This window comes from Musca autumnalis, unplaced genomic scaffold (genome assembly GCF_047663935.1).
Source record: "Musca autumnalis isolate F117 unplaced genomic scaffold, ASM4766393v1 scaffold_5, whole genome shotgun sequence".
Taxonomy (NCBI): Eukaryota; Metazoa; Arthropoda; class Insecta; order Diptera; family Muscidae; genus Musca; species Musca autumnalis.
The window spans coordinates 93,926,943-93,950,447 of NW_027412088.1; the positions used below are offsets into that span (position 1 = coordinate 93,926,943).

The 23,505-nt window shown below is 39.7% G+C and overlaps 1 protein-coding gene across 6 annotated transcripts in view; it reads left to right on the top strand.

The window, feature by feature from the left end:
• The window catches only part of metro (membrane palmitoylated protein 7-like protein metro), an 83,681-nt gene that overhangs the window by 38,914 nt on the left and 21,262 nt on the right, over window positions 1–23,505 (top strand). For all 6 annotated transcript variants that reach the window (XM_073955187.1, XM_073955188.1, XM_073955186.1 and 3 more), the window contains 4 exons: window positions 14,311–14,427; window positions 14,503–14,684; window positions 14,756–14,851; window positions 14,939–15,070. In XM_073955187.1, the coding sequence (XP_073811288.1) occupies window positions 14,382–14,427; window positions 14,503–14,684; window positions 14,756–14,851; window positions 14,939–15,070 (456 nt within the window). In that variant the 5' untranslated portion in view covers window positions 14,311–14,381. The remainder of the gene's footprint in view (window positions 1–14,310; window positions 14,428–14,502; window positions 14,685–14,755; window positions 14,852–14,938; window positions 15,071–23,505) is intronic.

A 23,505-nucleotide genomic window follows, 5' to 3' on the forward strand; every position in this document is an offset into this window, starting at 1 on the left:
GTGAGATACTCGGCTCCTGGCTCATCCATCAGTTTCAGCATTATCATGCAGATTCCATTAGGGCCCAATGCCTTGGATGATTTAGCGTTCGCGATGCCATTCGCAACATCATCCATTGTAAATTGTGATGATTCATGCTCGCAACAATACCCTGTCGCTCACGGGGTGCTCGTTACGGATCAATATTTCCCGTGTTCGAGAGCGACATAACCGTTGGCCACTTATTTCGGCTCCAATGTTGCAACTCTTCAGATGATTTAATCATTTGTTCCGGTTATGCTCACCGACCAACATCTTAACTTCCAGTTCCTTGACTCTGGGGTCACTGGGGTTGGCACGACGAAGCTCATCACTGTCATTTGCTAATCCCGTCGCCACTGCTTAGAAGTTTATGGCGAGCGGCTACATCAGTGATATGATGTACCTCGTAACGTTCTCTTTGCTACCCGAACATTTTCAGACAGAAATCACGCCTCTTCGGATCAGTCAGCGTAACGTCGCCAAACGTGTCTGAGGTCCTATCTTCCTTCTTTCCAGAGTTCGAGAGTGACTTAACCGCTGCCCACATATCACTTATTATCACTTATTCCGTCTCCAATGTTGCAACTCTTCAGATGATTTAATCACTTGTTCAGCTTATGCTCACCGATCAACCTGTTAACTTCCAATGTCAGCTCCCTGACACTGAGGTCACTGAGGTTGGTACAACGAAGCTCATCACCCTCAATGGCTGATCTCGTCGCATCTGCTGGGAAATTTGGTCTCACTTCGGGTATTCGTCCAGCAGGTATATAGCGAGAGGCTGCACCAGTGATGATGTCTCGGAACATTGTTTCTGCTACCTGTACCTCAGAAGGGTTGGGCAGATCTCTAAAGCGGTGATCAGTGAACTCTCTGAAACTATCCCATGATTGATGAAAGTGCGGCGTTCAGAGGTGATTAAATGGGGCTGTCTGATGATGGAGACAATTATGGGGAGATGGTCTGACCCAAGAAAAACGGCGGGTTGCCAAGTGACATCATTTGTCAGACCAGTTGACACGATGGTTATGTCTGGCGAACTGTGAAACTCTCCGCTAATTCTGGTAGGGACGTCCTCATTGATTGTGCAAAACGTAGAGCTATCTATCTTCTCAGCCAGACCTATACCCCTCTGGTCGCTTCCGAGGATCGAATGCCACAACTCATGATGAGCATTAAAGTCCCCCAAGACCAGACGTTTATGACCTTCCATAAGCGGGATGTATACGTTCAGCAACTCTACCTCGGCAGTTCCACACTTGACTGCTAGCCCTATACATTCCATTTACGGGTCATTCCAGCCAGCCTCAAGCGTGGTAGGTCTGTATTAAACCGACTGGTGTAATAGGAATGCTAATCCTCCACCTCCATTTCTGGTGCGATCATTTTTCAGTACGTTGTAACCATTGTTGTTGAGCTTGGTTTCCTGCACCGCCGCGACCATGATATTTTTCCGACTTATGAAATCAACTATTTGCTCGATCATACCTCGGAGTCCATTGCATTTTTGGGAATTGGAACAATAACGGCTGGTGTTAAGTGCTGCGTGTGCGGATATTGTTGGGGGACTGTGGGGGTGTCACATATTCTGATGACGACGACTCCCTGGGGGCTGTGTTCAGGCAGCATGCAGCAACATAGTTCCTGTCATAGTCCCTCGCAGAACAACCCCTGAGATGCACCCACTTCCGACATCTATTGCATCTTTGAGTGTGGTGGATGTGACAAACTGAGCACAAATAAATTGGTTCTGTATATTCCTCCATATCGGCAGGGACAAAAAGAATCCGGAGCAGACATTCCAGGAAAGGATACAAATACCAACATGTGTTAGTGTTGGGCAATCTCGTTCATTGAGCGGATCGATCTTTTTCATTCCGTTCACTAAAAAGATCCGGGTCCTTCACTTCGTTCGTTGGCACTTTTTCATTCAATAAAACATTTTCGCCCATCCTTTTCTTTTGAATATCGTTCATGGTTCCTCTTCTCTACATTGATTGTTGTGTGTGTGTCAGTTTGTGATGCTTGCGTTAACGCAGCTTGCGTGAGTTTGTGTGCAAAAATGGGGGTGGTTTTCTGAACGTGGTGGGGGTTTTGAATATGAACAAAAGAAGCTAAAAGAACGAGATGAACGATATGATTTACTGAACGATATGAGCTAACTGAATCATTGATTGTTTTGTGTGTGCGAATTTGTGATGCTTGCGTCAACGCAGCTTGTGTAAGTAGATTTTGTGTGTAAAATTAATTATGGTGGTTCTGCTGCTAATTTTGTAAGCAGCAATGTCTTGGCTATCAGGGATCTAAATGAACGACATAAACGAATGTGCTGGATACGGATCCGTTCGTTCTTTTCACGGAACCATTCCTTGGAACCGGTTCGTTCATGAATGACACAACTCTAACATGTGTACACTAAGGTGGCCGCCGCTGGTCCGCCGCCGTGCGATTGAAAGTATATACATGGTGTATGGTGGTGGTAGTGTATAATCAGTTCTCTGGAAAGGTTTTCAATTCGAGTAATTTTTCTATTATTAATAGGGATGTAGTCCACATCTCTACAATACCTGCCTATAAACTATTTTTAAAATGGTATGAGCTAATTTGAGATCTAAGCGATCTAAAATTAAATATTTTAACATCTAACTGCATATTATAAATAACAGTACAACCACACACACACTTAACAAATCCACAAGTATTTTAATCGTTAAGTAAATTACCGTCAGCCAATCAAAACAAAATTAATATCAGACTGCCTAATTCAGTTGGTGAAAGATGTCGGAATTCAGTTTTTCTTAGTCTATGTATGTTCCTACTTGTTCATATTATTATTGTGTCATCGCGATATTTCTATGTATTTAGTTATTGTAATGACAATCTCAGTCCAAGTTCCTGCCTTCCTTCCTTCCGCCTTCTTGTATCGCAGCATATTCTTGTCATTTTTCGCTGTCTGATTTATATTTTTCGTATTTTGTTTTTGTTGGTATGAGTTTGGCGTCTGTTGTTCTGGTTGAATGTAAATTTTGGCACCCGTTTGTCGCCTGTTGATGATAGAATGGCCAACAAAAAATAGCAGAGCAGCCAAAACGTCCACAGCAACAAAAAACAAGTATACCAACAACAAACACAAGAAATAACGTCAGCAAAATACGAAGAAGAAAAAACAAGCAGAATAATAGGAAAATATGTAATAAACAAAAGATTTGTTTTTGTTGTAACAAAATACACAGAGACGCTAAAACACAGTGGAACAAAAAAGTTGTAGGGCAAAAATATCATCTACATTTCTTACCGTATTTCTGGGCATTAACTAAATGAAACACTTTGAATAAACCACACAGAACTTAAAATACCTTCAAATATTTTCTATCTCCTTAGTAATTAAAAGTCTTTGGAAGGATTATACGCGAGAATCGCTTTACACCTGGCAGGGACGATTCTATGCACCTAATTAACTTGGAGGAATTTGCGACCAGACCGTCATCTCAACAATTATGTGTTTGTGTTCGTTCTACTCCGAGCTCTTTTGGTCCGTACCAGGATAGAGAAGAATCCCGCGCCATGTATCTGTTCCGTTTACCAGATCCGCATCCACCACATGTCAACATCGGTGAGATGTAATTGATGTAGGAAGCTGTTCTGGTCTTAGCCGACTCCACGTCTACTGCGATAGGAATTACGAGTATGTTGCTGCTTGTGGCTCCAAAAAATGTTCCAGCCTCCCTCCACCTTCATCGTCGGATTCAGCGTGGTCGTGAGAATACGACACTCCGCCGCAGTCTCCCCAAATAAATATCACTATAAATGACCTTCGCCTTTATAAGGCAAAAATAAAAAAATAATTTTACCATGAGCCAGCCTGGGATTCGAACCTCGGTTCCCGACAACCGAGTGTCAAGGTTGCCGGCGTCTTAGCGTTCTGAGCCACTATCAATCCACCGGTTCCGGAGCGTTGATCCGATTATTGTGGGAACGCAAATGGGGAAAAGTAAACCTAGAATTGTATGTATTAAATGGAGGAAGATGTATACCCAGAGTAAATAAACCTAAAATACGGGAGATAGTCTTCCATAATGTCCTCCAGGGATAGGTAATGGAAAGCAATAATCGATTTTTCGACTTTTCGATTTTGGTCTAAAACTAAAAATGCGTTTTTCGGTCTGGCGATTATTTCAGTTATCTTAAGCGGGGTACACACCATCAGTTTTGACTGTCGATTTTACGGAAATATCGATAAATGTCAAACAGTCCAGCAACCACAAAATATTTTGTGGTTGCCTGATGACTGACGAAAATGAACGGGCACACTGGCAAGCAATCGATTATTTTAGCAAAACTGACTGTCAAAACTGATAGTGTGTACCCCACTTTAAACGACTTTCGACTTTTTCATAACCGCAGAAAATCGATTAAAATCGACTATTCGTCGACTTTCGAGTTTTTTTTTTTTTGAAACTGTAAAACCTCCAAAACTGTAAAAACGCCAAGTCAACAATCTATGGCAAACTCGAAAATCGATCACAAGATAATCGATTATGAGATCTTCACTCCAGACAAAAGACGACTACGATTTTTAGACTTTTGACTGCAAAAAGTCGATTAATCGAAAATCGACTTACTTATCACTAATGTCCACCACTTCTCGTCACACGCCACCTATATAAACCAGAAAGTGAAAGCCAGGAATAAAGTTATTAAAATACTTAACATCGGTAGCGATGTTATGCAGCACCAATCCAGACTTCTTCATTAGCAACATACAACGGAGAAATTTGCAAACAGCCCAAAATAATGAGCTCCGAGTTGCAACAGATTGTGTCCTGTGTGGATCACTTTCATGGAGAGAAGAAGATGCTGTCAGTCAGAAAACATAATGTAATGCAGACTAGACAGTTCCTGCTGACATCCTATCTGCCGTTTCATCCCAACCATCACACTGTGGTGAAAGATAAACCTCCTTGACACATCCGTCAGGACTTCTGGTGCTATAGTTAAGGCATCCAAGACGTCATTCCAACGGACGTCAACCGATTGTCGGTAGCGAACTCCACGAAAATCGTGCGTCAACAGGCGATATGGCAATGCTCTGAATTCCTATAGAGAACGTATTGTACCTTGTACTTTAAACATGTGCTGTTCGAGCATTCAGAGCCCTCACTATACTTCGCATTTCTCCAATTGTTGAAACCAATTGAGGTGGTGCAGTTTCTCCGGCTGTCCATGATCAACTTTCCTCTTTTCCTCTTTTTTTCCATTTCCTGTTACAACAACAAAAAAGTCACCGTCACCAGCAGCTTGCAACGTTGCGTTGGTTACGAGATTTGGCGTTAGGATCGCCCAAAGAACGGAGGAAGAGGACTTGCCTTCCTTATAGTCTCTCCAGAACAGATCTATATCGCTTGAGCTAAAAGGGAGTGTACAGTGCGGGAAGGTCGATGAATAGATGTATCCTGCGTTATATGCCTGATAATAGTTTGCTTTTGGAAGGCAATAACCGTCAGATGCTAGAGGATTCCCATTTTGCTCCTATGAGGATAAGAGGAGATTGCCACAGCTCGTTAGACATCACCAATCTAATAAATGACGTGTCCAGGCAACCCGTTATTTCCCTTGGCTTAGATCACCTTCCTACCTTTGTCTCCATTAACAGACCACCTGACTTGATAACATCTTACCGCCATACATTTCTGAACCATGAAAATCCTTGTGTTCGCCTTGCACTCAAAAGGTCTGCGTTTCAATCTCTGACCAGAACATCAAAAATTTTTCCGCGCCAGCAAAATATTCTATGCCAAGGATGCTATTGAATCATGGGTGCAAGTGATCTGGCATGTCATCGTTTTAGCATTTTCACTTATGAATTTTATATGAGCGTGACCACCATAAGATGACATTCATTTTCGGATCTTAGGATGACATTCATTGTCGGATCCTAAGCATGTCATTTTTACCAACCCTTTGGCATGACATTTTCATGTCTTGTTTGGAAAATGGAAAATTCTGTATTGAAATATGATTTTCATGACAAACCAAACTCTTTATTAATTCAAACTAATTCATGAAATAACTAGAACTAATTTATCTGCATAAAGTTTACACCAAAAATTTCAATTTAATCACCGCCGCTGCACCGCAACAGAGTTTACTTCGTCCACTCTCAGCCACTGATTTTGTTTCATCTTACAAAAGCTTTTCTATTATCTTCTCATCACCAGTTCAGCTTTCGACATGTACTCCAACAGCACTCCTTTAAGAATTTCTAGTTCGTGAACTTACATTTAATTTGTAATTTTATAACAAAATTTTTGGTAATGTATCCTCTTTTGTTTTGATGTCGCAACGGTTAAATCACTCTCGAATCCGGAAAAGAAGGATGTAGAACGTTTGTTACTTTCATTGTCATGATAGTGACAGCTCAGAAAAGGTACGCGTGTTATTTTAATCGCCAATGTATAGAGCACCCGAGAGTGATATGATGATATCATGTTATTGCAGAAGTCATCCGAAATAATCGAAAGCAATTTGGCAAGGTGATCCCGCTACTGAAGCCAGACTGGGATGCCGGCATAGGCCAATTGAGCAAGTCGATCTCCATACTGTCGCCAGTAGCGAAGTTTCTAGAGTCACCATTCCTCCCCATGATGAAAAGCAGTTGTCCAACATCAATATGGACTCCGGAAAAGTACAGTACCACAACAGCATTACAGTCGATAACTGAACCAGAACAGGCTGTGATATCTCCGGGACTGTTTAACCTCTATCATTCTGAAATTCCACATCCTTCATAGGGCGTAGAGATCGTAAAATGAACGGATAATTAATTCTACTATCTTGACATATGATAGATTAAAAATTAGCTGGCTTAGTAGAGCTCTTATGTCTGAGGAATATGAAAATACCTGCCGCTAACTGCCACGTTATTTATGTGAGGCTCCCCCAGAGCATATTAGTGTTTAATTCGGACCACTAACTACCCCATGTTATTTGGTATAACGTTCGCAATTTGCCGGCAGCACTATGTCTTGCTGTGGTAAGTGCAAATGCTAACGCTATTCATTGAAAGAATTTGAACTTTCTTTCAATGTCTCCTCTTGACACCAGTGGATCACCCTCATGAGGAACAACTACTTTACCGGGGCATAAGCACAACAAGATGTTGTCGATACAGTACCCTGCCATAATCTAGTGAACAGACTTACCTCACCCAGGTTCGTCAGGAGAGATCTTCATGATCTAGAGGGAACAAATTTTCTCCAATTTTTCTTTAGTACAAAATCATACATATACGTAGAAACGTTTCTGTCTGATTACTTTATTGATCCACTGTATTTTATGTATGTTGACAAAACTATTCGGTAATATGAAGAGTATAGGAATTCGTGGATATTAGAATGGGTCGTGATTCTATATTCGACGACAAGAAGATTAAGGGAAATAATCGTATGAGAAAATGATAAAATAAAACGGGCCAACGGGTGGATCTAGAATTCTGGAGTAAGGCTTAGCGGTGCAGGGATGTACCAAAGGGCTTTGAAAATTCGAACTATAAGTGTACAAAAATTACTAAAATGTACCAAAGTAGGAATGAGAAATAAGTTTAAGAAGTAGGTTCGATATAATGAGATGCGTTTGGAAATGTGTACGAAAAATACTATATGGTACTATATTCGGTACAATTTGGATTTGAATAAAGCGATGGAATAAGAATTTTGAAATTTAGGTATTAGGTTCAGTTTCGGTGTAATCTTAACAGTAATCTTAATTCCAAATTTTATGTTTCCAACTCTATCCGTTCAGCCAAAATCCAAATTGTCCCAAATTTAGTACCATTTAGTACTTTTCGTACCCATAAGTACGAATTTTTAAAACTACCTCAATCCTACACCCCAATAGCAATCGTAATTCCAAATTTCAGCATTTCAGATCTAACCGTTCGCTCAAATCCAAATTGTACCACATTCAGTACCATTTAGTTCGCTTCGTACCCATAAGTACGAATTTTCAAAACATCCCACTCCCACTGTAATCTTAATTCCAAATGTCAGGATTCGAGCCCTATCCGTTCACCCATATCCAAATTGCACCAAATTTATTACTTTTCGTACCCATAAGTACGAATTTCCAAAACTACCTCAATTCTACACCCAAATAACAATTCTTATTCCAAATTTCAGGATTCACCCAAATCCAAATTGTACCAAATTTTATACCATTTAGTACATTCCGTACCCATACCTACCTACCTTAATCCTATACTCCAACAATAATCTTAGTTTTATATTTAAGGATTCTAGTTCTATCAGTTCACTCAAATCTAAGTTGTACTAAATTTTGTACCATTTGGAACTTTTCGTACACATAAGTACGACTTTCCAAAACTACCTCCATATCTGAATCCTACAGTCCAAATGTAATCTTAATTCCAAATTTTAGGTTTCCAGCTCTATCTGTTCACCAAAATCCAAATAGTACCAAGTTTAGTACCATTTAGTACTTTTCGTACCCATAAGTAAGCATTTCAAAAACTACCGCAATCCTACAATCCAACAGTAATCCTTTCCAAAACTACCTCCATATCTGAATCCTACAGTCCAAATGTAATCTTAATTCCAAATTTTAGGTTTCCAGCTCTATCTGTTCACCAAAATCCAAATAGTACCAAGTTTAGTACCATTTAGTACTTTTCGTACCCATAAGTAAGCATTTCAAAAACTACCGCAATCCTACAATCCAACAGTAATCCTAATTCCAAATTTTAGGTTTCCTGCTCATCCGTTCATCCAAATTTAACTTTTACTAAATTTAGTACCATTTAGTACTTTTCGTACACATAAGTAAGAATTTCCAAAACCATTTCCTTATATCAATACCACTTCCCAACCTTGATCCCCATACCAACTATCAAGATTCAAGCCATATCCATTAAAAATACACTACTGATACAAAATTTCCAAAAAACCTTTGGTACATCTTTCTAGCTCTCCATTAGTGACCCTCATTCCAAATTTCAGAATTCTAGCTCTTCCCGTTTGCCTAATACAAAGGGTACCATACTTAGTACCTTTTAGTACTTTTCTTACCCTTCCAGTTCGAATTTCCACAAACACAGCCTTATCTCACCCCTACACACCAACATCAACCCACACTCAAAATTTCAATCTTCCAGCTTCAGCCGTTACGTCTGGACGTTGATATGTCAGTCACTCATTCACTTATCACGAAGCTCTTTTATATAATAAATATATGACCCACTCTAATATATTTGAATATGTGGTAATCGTTGATACATATTACTAGATGGCTAACAGTATGGCGCGGAATGTCTGTCTGCATGTGTTTACTCACTAAATGAATAAATGCCTAAACGTTTTGTAGGGATGTCGAGCAAAAATAACTCGGAACAATAAATTATTATTTAATACCACTCCCGTACCAATTTTACCAATCTTTTTCCTTTAACTTTATCAAAATTTATTAGTTTTCCCACAAAATCAAATTCTTAAGACCAACACTGTTTTCCTGTTTTAAATTTTCATTCTTTCATGCCATCTCTATTACCATTTGACAAATGGTTGGTTCGTCCCACTATTTTGTTATCTTTGCATTTGTGAATTGTAGGGTAGGTAGGTAGGGTGTAACAGCATTGTAATGGCGGCGCATGTGATAAATGCATTTTTGCAAGGCAAACATTTGTTCTGTACACGCTGACATACTCTCCACGAAATCTGAATTAAAAATTTAAACATTATTTATTTAAGTAGTAGTGTGCAGGTTTTGTTTTTTATTGTGGCTCTTTTAGCAAATTACACGAACAAAATGCCAACCAATCAAAACATTTCACTTGTTCGCCGAAATGGAGTTAGTCATGTGCGTAAAAACATAAATATCTTCTTGAATTGCAAAGCATGGAATGTGATTGGGTTAAGTAGTTCTTTGGAAAATTGAATGAAGGAGTTTCCCATTTTTAATGAGGAAAGAGTATCTTACCATTACTAATACCCCAACTTTTCTGAGCACCACTGTTTTAAGGTGATATCAACTATACCGCTCCACTTCTTCTTCTTTTTAAAATTTTTAGCACAAGATTGTGGTAGGGATGCTCACGGCCATAAAACTCAAGCAGGTACTGTACCGACAACATCTTGTTGTACTGATGTATCGAGTGATGCTGGCGTGTGACACTGTACTTTTTCGAATCCATGCTGCTGGTGGGAAACTGCTTCTAGAATCTTTGCAACTGGTGACAAATGAGAGATCGGCTTGTACATTTCGTTTCTGCTGGCATCCTTGTCTGGCTTCAGTAGCGAGACCTCCTGCCAACTTTCTTGTGTACCAGAACACTTTGGGTGGCTAACGATCGATTAGGACACTTGTTCTGTTGCTTAAGCATTGCCATTGAGATTCCGTGTCGGCCCAACCCTTTGGATAATTTCATATTTCGGATAGCGACTGCAACATCGCCCATCGTAAATTGTGGCCGACCTTCTCGGCTGGGAGGGATCTTCTAATACGGCGCAGTACACTCCTCTTCGCCTTATCACTCTCGTGGTGCTCTATAAACTTCCGGTTAAAATAGCACGAGTGATTTTACCGTAGCTCAAAATTTACTTAATCCTGTACAAATGTTGCATTGCTTCACCTTTAGCCACTTTTTCCGCTTATGTTCCGCCAGTGCTGTATCGGCTCATGATGGACATGATGGTTATTGCCTTCTAAAAGCAAGCTATTTCTCGGTGGTATGTACAGGCGACGCTGACTTAAAACTTGTGGTGCTAGATGCTGTGTTTGTTGTTGTTGGGGAGACTGCGAGGGCATCTCGTATTCGGATGACGACGAATATGGAGATACGGAGAATAAAAGAAATTTCGCTCAGAAAGAGTGTACAGAAGCACCCATTCTTTCAGAAACGTTGTACAGAAGCACCCATTCTTTCAGAAAGGTTGTAGAGAAGCACCCCTTCTTTCAGAAAGGTTGTAGAGAAGCATCCCTTCTTTCAGAAAGGGTCTAGAGAAGCACCTCTTCTTTCAGAAAGGGCCTAGAGAAACACCCCTTCTTTCAGAAAGGGTGTAGAGAAGCACCCCTTCTTTCAGAAAGGATCTAGAGAAGCAGCATTTTCTTTCAGAATGGGTCTACAGAAGCAGCTATTCTTTCAGAAAGGGTCAAGAGAAACACCCCTTCTTTCAGAAAGGTTGTAGAGAAGCACTCCTTCTTTCAGAAAGGGTGTACAGAAGAACACCTTCTTTCAAAAAGGGTGTAGAGAAGCATCCCTTCTTTCAGAAAGGGTCTAGAGAAGCACCCCTTCTTTCAGAAAGGTCTAGAGAAGCACCACTTCTTTCAGAAAGGGTGTAGAGAAGCACCCCTTCTTTCAGAAAGGGTCTAGAGAAGCAGCATTTTCTTTCAGAATGGGTCTAGAGAAGCAGCTCTTCTTTCAGAAAGGGTCTAGAGAAGCACCCCTTCTTTCAGAAAGGGTCTAGAGAAGCACCCCTTCTTTCAGAAAGGTCCTAGAGAAACACCCCTTCTTTCCGAAAGGTTGCAGAGAAGCACCACTTCTTTCACAAAGGGTCTAGAGAAGCATCCCTTCCTCCAGAAAGGGTGTAGAGAAGCACCCCTACTTTCAGAAAGGGTCTAGAGAAGCAGCATTTTCTTTCAGAAAAGTTGTAGAGAAGCACTCCTTCTTTCAGAAAGGGTGTAGAGAAGCACACCTTCTTTAAAAAGGGTGTAGAGAAGCACCCCTTCTTTCAGAAAGGGTCTAGAGAAGCACCCCTTTTTTAAGAAAGGGGTTTAGAGAAGCATCCCTTCTTTCAGAAAGGGTCTAGATAAGAACCCCTTCTTTCAGAAAGGGTCTAGAGAAGCCCCCCAACTTTCTTAAAGGGTATAGAGAAGCACCCCTTCTTTCAAAAAGGGTCTAGAGAAGCCCCCCAACTTTCTTAAAGGGTATAGAGAAGCACCCCTTCTTTCAGAAAGGGTCTAGAGAAGCACCCCTTCTTTCAGAAAGGGTCTAGAGAAGCACCCCTTCTATAAGAAAGGGTTTAGACAAGCATCCCTTCTTTCAGAAAGGGTGTAGAGAAGCACCCCTACTTACAGAAAGGGTGTAGAGAAGCACCCCTTCTCTCAGAAAGGGTCTAGAGAAGCACCTCTTCTCTCAGAAAGGGTCTAGAGAAGCACCCCTTCTTTCAGAAACGATCTAGAGAAGCAACCCTTCTTTCAGAAAAGGTCTAGAGAAGCACCCTTTCCTTCAGAAAGGGTCTAGAGAAGCACCCCTTCTTTCAGAAAGGGTCTAGAGAAGCACCCCTTCTTTCAGAAAGGGTCTAGAGAAGCATCGCTTCTTTCAGAAAGGGTCTAGAGAAGCCCCCCCTTATTTAAGAAAGGGTTTAGAGAAGCACCCCTTCTTTCAGAAAGGGTCTAGAGAAGCACCCCTTCTTTCAGAAAGGGTCTAGAGAAGCACCCCTTCTTTCAGAAAGAGTTTAGAGAAGCATCGCTTCTTTCAGAAAGGGTCTAGAGAAGCCCCCCTTCTTTAAGAAAGGGTTTAGAGAAGCCCCCCTTCTATAAGAAAAGGTTTAGACAAGCATCCCTTCTTTCAGAAAGGGTGTAGAGAAGCACCCCTACTTACAGAAAGGGTGTAGAGAAGCACCCCTTCTCTCAGAAAGGGTCTAGAGAAGCACCTCTTCTCTCAGAAAGGGTCTAGAGAAGCACTCCTTCTTTCAGAAAGGGTGTACAGAAGAACACCTTCTTTCAAAAAGGGTGTAGTGAAGCATCCCTTCTTTCAGAAAGGGTCTAGAGAAGCACCCCTTCTTTCAGAAAGGTCTAGAGAAGCACCACTTCCTTCAGAAAGGGTGTAGAGAAGCACCCCTTCTTTCAGAAAGGGTCTAGAGAAGCAGCATTTTCTTTCAGAATGGGTCTAGAGAAGCAGCTCTTCTTTCAGAAAGGGTCTAGAGAAGCACCCCTTCTTTCAGAAAGGGTCTAGAGAAGCACCCCTTCTTTCAGAAAGGTCCTAGAGAAACACCCCTTCTTTCCGAAAGGTTGCAGAGAAGCACCACTTCTTTCACAAAGGGTCTAGAGAAGCATCCCTTCCTCCAGAAAGGGTGTAGAGAAGCGCCCCTTCTTTCAGAAAGGGTCTAGAGAAGCAGCATTTTCTTTCAGAAAGGGTCTAGAGAAGCAGCTCTTCTTTCAGAAAAGTTGTAGAGAAACGGTCTAGAGAAACACTCTTTCTTCCAGAAAGGGTCTATAGAAGTACCTTTTTCTCAGAAAGAGTCTATAGAAAGAGCACTTCTTTCAGAAAAGGTCTATAGAAGCACTCATTCTTCCAGAAACGATCTAGAGAAGCATACTTTCTCCCAGAAACAGTCTAGAGAAGCACCCTTTCTTCGAGAAAGGGTCTGGAGAACCACCCTTTCTTTCAGAAAGGGTCTATAGAAGCACCCTTTCTTTCATATGGGGTCTAAAGAAGCACCCCTTCGTTCAGAAAGGATCTATAGAAGACTCACACTGTCAATCCAGAAATCATAGGTACTTGGACGTTTAGTCCTAGTCACTCTTACAAATCCGCTGAATTTTCAACGGTTGTTTATTTCGCCGCCACTTCGTGTATTTACTAGGAGTGTCAATAGAAGCACCCTTTCTTTCATATGGGGTCTAAAGAAGCACCCCTTCGTTCAGAAAGGATCTATAGAAGACTCACACTGTCAATCCAGAAATCATAGGTACTTGGACGTTTAGTCCTAGTCACTCTTACAAATCCGCTGAATTTTCAACGGTTGTTTATTTCGCCGCCACTTCGTGTATTTACTAGGAGTGTCAATCTGTTGTAGCATGCAGCTATGCTTCACCGGAGGTGTGAATAGAAATACTCATATCTTAATAATAATTTTTGTGTTTGATATCAAGAAAAACTTGGATGCGTTGTTGTTGTGGTGATGTATGGTATAAAATAGTCGGCTGCGTCCGTCTATAGCCCTTATCTAATTTGTTGGAATTTTTTTTTGGACATTCAGAAATATTTCCTAACTTTTCTGTAAAATACATTGCATTTCAGAAATGGATTCGTTGACAGAGAAGCCACTCCACAGCCGAAATGTGTATGATGAGCTGCCTAAACCAACAGCGAAAACAGGTCACATAATTTGGTGGTTGTGGGGTTTCGAATCATCGGCTTTCCTTTTTCCCTTGCAAAAATCTTCGATAATCAAGCTCAACTCCAACGAGAAAATTAATAAATATTTGCTAAATATTTACCAATTCTCGTGAACACAAAATATAATAAAATTTTCACCTTAATTTCTATTGCAGATAACATTGAAATCCTCCAGTAGTCATAGACACTTTCTTGTGAAAATTTCCTGCCGTCATTTTTATGAATTATGACAGCTGAAGTTATGGCAGCAAATGATACGCACTGGGATCCGGGTAAGTATCTAAAAAACTACTGGCTTCTACAGAATATTTCAAATTTAAATTTCCTCTCTCTCCCTCTCTTTGCAGCTCTTTCCAAGCTGATAGCATCACTGAAAGAGGCTGAAAGTCTTTCCAATGATCAAGAAATTGATTTTCTGCAAACCCTGCTTGAGTCCAAAGAATTGAATGCTTTGGTCAATGTCCACAGTAAAGTGGCCAAGGTGGGGAAAGATGATCGTTTGGCTCCGATACTATCAACATCAGGGATGGTAAGTCAGGGCGATATATTATTTTAACTAAAAATAAATAGCTCTTTTTCCCATTCCCTCTGCTTGAGTAGATAATGTGTGAAGTGTTGGAACAGTTATCACAGCAATGTCACCTGAATGAAGATTGCCGTGAGGCATTTCATCTACTACAAAAACCGCATTTACAAGTGAGTGAGAATCTTTTTGTGTGTTTTTCTGTGTGATTTTTTAATTCATTTCTTCTTTTTTGTGTATCTCTCGTTTCCATTATTAAGAGTCTTCTTTATGCCCACGATGCCATTGCTCAAAAGGATTTCTATCCACATCTTCCTGATTTACCCATTGAAATGGACGAGGATGAGGAAACCATTAAAATTGTTCAATTGGTTAAAAGTAATGAACCTCTGGTAAGTCCTGTAGCATGAATAGAATTTGATTAAGCAAATGGGATATTGGGTTGGTTGGGAGGGGGAAAAGTTATTCATCACCATTTTATATACCATGAATATAGTTATACATAAAAAATCATTATTTCACATTTGTATTTCATCCACATAAAGAAATGTATCTAGTTTTTATGGCACAGTGTTTCGAAATTGGCAAAAGCAAGATACAAATCGAATTGCGGTGCGATTTTTGAACTCATTTACCATTGTGTCCACTTATGATAACATTAAAAGTAATGCGTATATGTCCCCCTGCCTATTAAAAATACAATACTACAAAAAAAAAACGAAAGAAAAGACAGTTGAACTCCTCTAGTGTTGTCGATCCCCGCAAACATGTTTAGGAGCATGACCTGTACATGTGAACCTAAAATTTCTGGACTCTTTGAAAGCTGATATTATAGCATTATTTGAAGTGACGCACTGCGACATTACTGCCATGAAACAAGATATACGTTGTGTTGTGAGTTTTGTAGGTCGCCGGAGGTTAAAACACAACGTCTTCAGATTCACCCTGCTAAATTCTAAATTCTTCAACATCAGTCTTATCTTCTCGCAAGCCACAACCGAAGACAAAGATATAGCTATATACGACTCAAAACGACTAAAATCGGCCAACTATGCATATTGGAGCTATACAAAATCCGATTGGAGCTATCCAACAACAAACAATCTGGTAAAGTTTTTCATCGATTGGACCATAATTGCGGCCTTTGGAGAATTTTCGTGAACCTTTGGCCCCATACGAATCGATGGGGTGGCACGGGATAACGTTAAACGATCGCCATAAAATTTCACATACATATAAGGTGTTTAGATCAAATGAAAAAATGTTAGGGGACGAGTTCCATTTTTTTGTCGCCCTATGTTACAGATATGGCCCCCATCAGATCAACTCACAAGCAACCAACTCGACCTTATTGTGATAGATGAAGGCCAATCATCGAATGTGTTGAACATACAGTTCTAGGAGCAGATACCAACACGGACCTATGGCGGCAACGGTTTGACTCGAAGAAATCTTCAATCAGGGGCCGTCATCCCAACAATTATGTGTTTGTGTATTTTTTTTCACCATGGGAGTGGCAATATATACCGGAATGCCTGCTCCGAGCTCTTTTGATCAGTCCCGGGATAGGGATAGAATCCAGACCATGAATACATCGGAGATATGTAACCGATGTAGGCAACCGAGGCTGTTCTGGCCTTAACCGACTCCAGGACTACGGCAATAGGAGCTATGTCGCTGCTCCAGAACATCTACCAGCATGTCTCCAACTTCGAGTCGCTCCCCGCAGTCTCACCAATAACAAACTCACCATCTTGTTGTTCAGCGCCTTGGAAATTCATCGTTCCTGCAATTCAATTGTAACGGTCACCGCAACAGAGTCAGCTAAAGCTCAAAGTCACCTATAGCTTGCAATGCTGGGATGGTTACAACGTTTTGCGGAACGATCGTATATGAAGCGGGGGGAGAAGGCTTCGCCTTCCTTATACATACACCAGTCTTGTCCAGTATAGAGCTATCTCGCATGAACTTGACTCTAGGATCCATACTTGAAATTTTTGGAGATGGCAGTAAAGTGAGGGACTGACGAGGTAGAGTTGCTTAATGTGTACAAACCACCGATGAATAGTTTTGCCCTGCGTGATATCCCTGACATTATTTTGCTTTTGGAGGGCAATAAACATCTGGTTTAGGGGACTTCAAAGATCATCATGAGCTTTGGCAATCCATCCTAGGGAATGACCAAAGGGTTCAGCGCTGGTCCAGCAAATTTTTAGCTCCAAATTGATAGGACGGTGAACGAGGATGCTCTCACGAAGATCATTTCCCCCTGGCCCCCTGTATATATATCATCGTCTATGTTAACTGAACACCCGGCTTTATAACTTCTGACCGCCGTACTTTTCTGATCCATGAAAAGGGTTCAGAGAACTACCCATTCCCTCATATCCTTGGGTATCTGAGAAAATTTTCAGGGCCATCATCACAGCTGCAGCCGTTCGCTACATACCGAAATCATTGGTAAATGATTTAAGAAGAAGGAAAGAAGGTTGATAGAAGGATGTTACTTTCAACGGGGTGACAGTGAAATATTGGAAAAGCGCACCTTTTCCAATATTTCACTGTCACCCCGTTGAAAGTAACATCCTTCTATCAACCTTCTTTCCTTCTTCTTAAATCATTTAACCCGACAATTTATAAAACACTCCGGGAGTGATAGGACGAAGAAGAGTGTGCTACGCCGCACAAGAGTCCTCTCAGCCGAGAAGGTACCGCCACAATTTACGATGAGCGATGTTGCAGACGTTATCCGAAACGCGAAACATTTAAAGCGTTGGGCCCAAACGTAATCTCAATGGCAATGCTTAAGAAAGATCAACCCGAAGTAGAGTAGCTAACAAGGGTCCTCAACATGTCGTTGAGGGTGGTCCCACTACTGAATGCGGCAAGGATACTAGAAGATGCAAATCGTACAGGCCGATTTCCTTCCTATTGCCAGTAACGAAGATTCTAGAAGTACTACTTCTCGCCATCGTTAGAAGCAGTTTTACAGTTGCCCAACATCACCATGAATTCCAGAAAGTGCAGAACCAGAACAGGTAAAATTCAGATTATTAGAAGTCCAAAACACGTAGAGTGAAAATGGTAGTTTCACAAGGCGGTGTGAAATTTCCTGAACTGTTTAACCTCTACGTGTCTGAAACCCTTCATATTCCATCTGAGGAATATGAAAATAACCGCCGCTAAATTCCCTGCCACACTGTTCACTATCTGGAGGGCTGAAATAAAACTCGCCATCTGAACATATTGGTCGATGGTTTATTGATTCCGACCACTAAATATTCTATTCCATATTCTATTCTTTTTTTTGATGGCTGTCTGTTATGTTGTCACCAGCTGCTACTGCTGTTGTTATCAAATGATTTTGAATGCCGTCTTCCCCAATAGTTAAAATAACTACAACTTCCCTTGGTTTAACCACCAACAGCTGACATACACACACAGTCCCCTACATATACACATATAGCTTGACCTATCATACAACTTGTCTCAATTAATACACATTTGTGGTCCTTTGATCCTGCACGTCTTGTGTTGACAGTACATTGACGCTTAGTCTTAAAATGATAATGTGGATGGAAGTGGGGACCATGTGTAACGCTGCCATAGTGTCAACATATAGTGTTGCTTGCAAACATTATTGGCCCCCATTACCTTCCATTGTTCTCTCTCTCTCTCTCTTTTCTTTCCTCTACTATGGTTGCTAGTGTGAAATGGTGCAAATAATTGATTACCCCACCTCCACAGAATGATTTTCTTGTTCATTCGGGGTCATTTGTAATGTTCCATAGCTGCGAAACGAACGCATCGTACCGTAATTGTTTAGTAGTGTTAATTAATTAGTTCAATATGTCACACGGTGTGAGTGTCAGTATTTTATGGCACTTTTATAGTTTCATTTGCTTGATGTTCTTTTTTGCCATTTCTCGACATTGCAATTCTGTCATTCTGAGGTCAGGTTCCAGTTTTTTGTTTAGATAATTCAAATCATTGCAATGATGTTGCTTTGTAAACAATTTTAATAGGGTGGATCAAGTTAATAGAACAAATTAGGAGAATAATTTACATAACTAGTGGAACAACACCCGAAGGACAACACACGAAGATGGATTGGAGCAACACGTGAAGATGAAGTGGGACAATATCCGAACGTGGAATTTGCAGAATGAGAATTATGTCCTTCTAAGTCGTTAGCGCCAACGCAACAAAGTCAACTTAATCCATAAAATACAAAGGCAAATTTGTATAAGGTATATTCATGAATTACAACAACTAACAAATGTACAAAAACAACATTGTTGTTATTGGAAATTAATTTTCAAAGATAAATATTGAGTAATGGGGTCGTTCTAAAAATGTTCTCAGGAAAAACATAAACACATTTTGAAAATGCTCTAAAATGGAGCAAATTTGAATCAAAATGTATATATAAAGCATACAGAACTGTCGTAGGTCATTGTGATTACACGTTTAAAAGAAGTATTTTCGGGATGAAAATTTCGAATTTTTAAATTTCATGAGTAGACCCTATTACATTTTGAAAACCAAATTTACAAAAAAGTACAAATACAGCTGGTTGTCACTTCTACCTTATATAAATGTGCCTTGAAAAATACTGGCATGTATTCCCAGCAAAATTCGAAGGAAGGGGTTCCATGCGATGACGTGATTTCATGGCATATTTTGCATTGGTTTAAACGAAGTCGTGAAAGATCCGATCTTTTCATTAGCATTTGAACCAATGCAAAGGAAATCGTGATAGATCCCATCTTTTCATTAGCATTTGAACCCATTCCATCGGTCCAATAGAGAGGAATTTAGTGTTTTTATTTATACCCATTTTTCTAAATATATAAGATTAATTATTTACAATAGGCTTGAGGTTGTCGGAGACTCGAAATCACAACAAATGTTTTTAAAACTCTCGCCGTAATGATAATTTCATTGCAAAGGGTTGGTGAAAATGAAATGCCAAAGCATTGGTGTAAATTACATGCATTACATCCAGAAATGAATATCATCTTTTGGGGTCCACGCTCATATAAAATTTATCGATGAAGATGGTAAAAAGATGACATGCCAGATCACTTGTACCCATGATTGAATGGCATCTTTGGCATCGAACATTTTGCTGGGTTGGGCTGGGCGGTGTTAGGGAATTGGTGTATAGTAGCGTGTGTTTATGACAGCTTTACTTTACTATTACTTTATCAACGTGTCATCTCCCGTCTTTCACCGCTCAGGTGGCAAACCATCGCACTATGTCGCGAATTCATATAAACGGTGGCTAAAAATAGAAGGAGTTGGAGTAGTTGGATCAATTTTGGTACAAGCACTTACTGTTGGCTGACAATGTCGAGGGCAAGAAATTGGAAAGGTCGGTCAACGTTTTAGTATAGCTCCCATATAACGATACCTCCCGATTTTCGATATTTTGAAAATTGCATGTAAGTTTCTTGAAAAAATTGCCTGAATTTTTGCATTAAAGGTTCACAGAGGACAAAAAAATGTTGTGATAAAAATTATGAGCAATATATAGCCCCCTTAGAATGGTAACTCCCGATTTTCGGTATTTTGAAAATTTTACCTAAGATTCTCGTCCAATTTGGCTGAATTTTTGCATTGAAGATTCCCAGGAGACAACAGATTTTTCTACTAAAAATTATGAGCATAGGTCCACGTTTCGATATAGTCCCCCTTAGAACGGTACCGTCCAATTTCCAGGTCAGTTTTGCGGTCTTGTTTACAACGATATTATGGTTTTTCGTGGACAAGTCCATTCGTCCTGACGTAGTGGTCCAAAAACTCTAAGTTTTACGGTGACCAACTGAAATGTATTGCTGCACCAACAATAGATATTTTCAGATTTTTAGACCAAACCTACTGAAAAAAGAACCAAATCGATACGAGAGGAGCTCTTAAACTTCACTTTTTCCGAATTTTGTGTGGAAGGTATAGTCAATATTCTAGCCTGATAAATGATTGGAAGAAATAATAAGATGTGTAAAATCTGTACAAATCAGAAACTCCCTGCGAGAATTATCTTGCGGATTTTCCATTTTGGTTGATGACGTCAAAGTTTCATGAAGCTTTTAAGGAGCTTTTTAAGTATGGGCAAGAAGCAAATGTACCGTCGTAAAGGGAGCAGCAAGGACGACCTACTGAAAAAAAATTCAATACGATCCGAGAGGTGCTCTTAAAATTCACTTTATCCGAATTTTGTGTGGGAGGTACCCGAAGGAGTGGACCGATATAGTCCATATTCGATTCCGATATATATCGGGAAGGAATAATACGATGTGCAAAGTTTGGACCAAATCAATTGCTCCATTCAAGAGTTATCGTTCACACCATTTTACAGAAAAATTTTGAGCTTTTATGGGGAAGGTACCCAAAGGAGTAGACCGATATGGCCCATCCTCGAACTTAAACTAAGTTTGAACATTACGAATATGAATATTACGACACGCAAACTTTGGTTCGAATCGGTTGATCCATTCGAAAGTTATCGTGCGCACCAGCCAGCCAGGCAGACGGACGGTGGGCAGTGTGACCAGATTTGAAAAAGTGTTGCAGCTAAATCAGCAATAAAATAATGCTAATATAAATATCAAAATGCCAAAAATAATGCTAAATTTAAAAACGTTATTTTTTAATAAAATATAATCTCCACCACAGTATAGAAGGTATATAAGATTCGGTTTTCCGTTCGTAGCGCATTGAACTAATCATAAAGTATATATTCATGATAAAATTCTTAAGGCCTTGTTTGCAGTTGTGTCAAGTTCGAAGATGGACTAGGTCGGTCCATGTTTTGATACAGCCCCTATAAAACGGTTACAACCTTCCAAAAACCTTCTCCGCCAAAAAATGTGGACATATAGTCCACGTTTTGGAATAGGTCCCATAAAAAGGTACCGGCTAATTTAAGTTAAGTTATTTTGGGTGTCATTTGGGTTCAAGGTGGTTAAACAACTTACTTCTACATTGGACACATGTCCAATTTGTGGTTATGGCCTCATATCACGGCACCATCGGTTTTAGTTTTTTTTTTTTTTTTATTTACATCTTCGGGCAAAATTGGATATCATTTTGTATTTAAAGTTCGTTGTAGTTAAAAAACTTCTCCATCGAAACTTGAGTACATAGACTCAAGTTTTGCTACAGCCCCCCATATAACGGTACCGCCCGTTTTCAGGTAGTTTCAAGATTTTAGATGACTGAATTATTAAGTATTTGAGGTTCCCAGTGGTCAAAAAACTTCTCCACCTAAAATAGTGGCATTGGCACTTTCGTAACAAAAAGAAAAACTAACCATTCCATATCAGTTCTGAATATTTCGTGTGGAGGGTATAACAAGTTCAACCTGGGCAAACTTAAAGTTTTTTACTTGTTTGCTTATTCAAATTTTTATTCCTTTAAATCAGAGCAAAGACGAAAAACTTCTATGTTTTGAGCTGTTCAAACAGCTGTTCTATTCAATTCAGCCAACATTTATCAAATGTTTTAATAAAAAAGTACTAAAATATCTCAGATTTCGTGGATAGAATAATGCTAAATTTATAATGGAAAAATGCTAAGAAAAATGCCAAATGGAAATTTTACGGCTAAATACAAAAAAATTAATAAGGCAAATATAAAAAATAATTTCAGCATGAGCCAGGCTGGGTCTCCGACAACTGAGTGTCAAGGTTGCCGGCGTCTTAGCGTTCTGAGCCACCATCAACTTGTCAAAACTTTAGTAGACAATAATTGATGATCAAAAAACAAATCTGATATAGAGGAGCAATTACTAATGACGTAGGAATAAAACTTACCATAGTATTTGTGAACATTGAAAAATGGGATTACCAAGCAGGACTATAGGAAAATTTTGGAGTTTCAATTAACTGACATAATTTCGCATATACATTTATATAATGAAGTGCGATATATGTACTAGTTATCAAGCTTTGCCTTCCTCTGCCACAAAAACAACATCCTTATACGCCTGAGGATCGGCTTAACCACCCCTGAAACGTAGCGTAATGTTTGGATGCGTGGGACTTCGGTAGACTCCTAATTTTTCAATGTATATCCAAGGTCCAACAGCTCAACTCGAAAGAGAATTAATTAAAAAAAAATAATGCTAAATTTAGCTGCAAAAATGCTAAAATGGCCACACTGACGGTGGGCTAAATCGACTCCAAATTGTCTGAAACGAATTTCGTTCAAACCAATTTCGTTTGGGTCTAAACCCCTTATATCGATGAGGCCTAAATGCTGAGTGTATAAAGAATGTATCGACAAGCTGAGTCGATCTAGCTATGCGTGTCCGACTCTCCATGTTCACCTTTTTCAGATGAAATTCGAAACATTTAAGTTGTAATTCGTAACATTTCATTTGTAATTCGAGAATTCCATTTGTAATTCGAATTATTCCATTTGTAATTCGAATTATTCAATTTGAAATTCGAATTATTTTATTTGAAATTACAAATAAAATGATTAGAATTTCAAATAAAATAATTAGAATTTCAAATAAAATAATTCGAAGTCTAGGTCGCAATATAGTTTTTGTTCCTTTTGGAATACCGCTACTTCAAGCGGAGAAGTGATGCAAATTTGGATGGCGTACACCCTTTTTATTATACCCTACACCATATTGTGGTAAGGGGTATTATGTCTTTATGCATTTGTATGTAACATCCCAGCAAAATGTTCGATGCCAAAGATGATATCACTGTACAACAAAATTGAACTTTTTTAAAATTACAAGAAACCCCGCACAGATTATGAAAGAGGACCGAAAAAAAGAAGACACGTGTATCGGCGTTTTGAAAGTTTA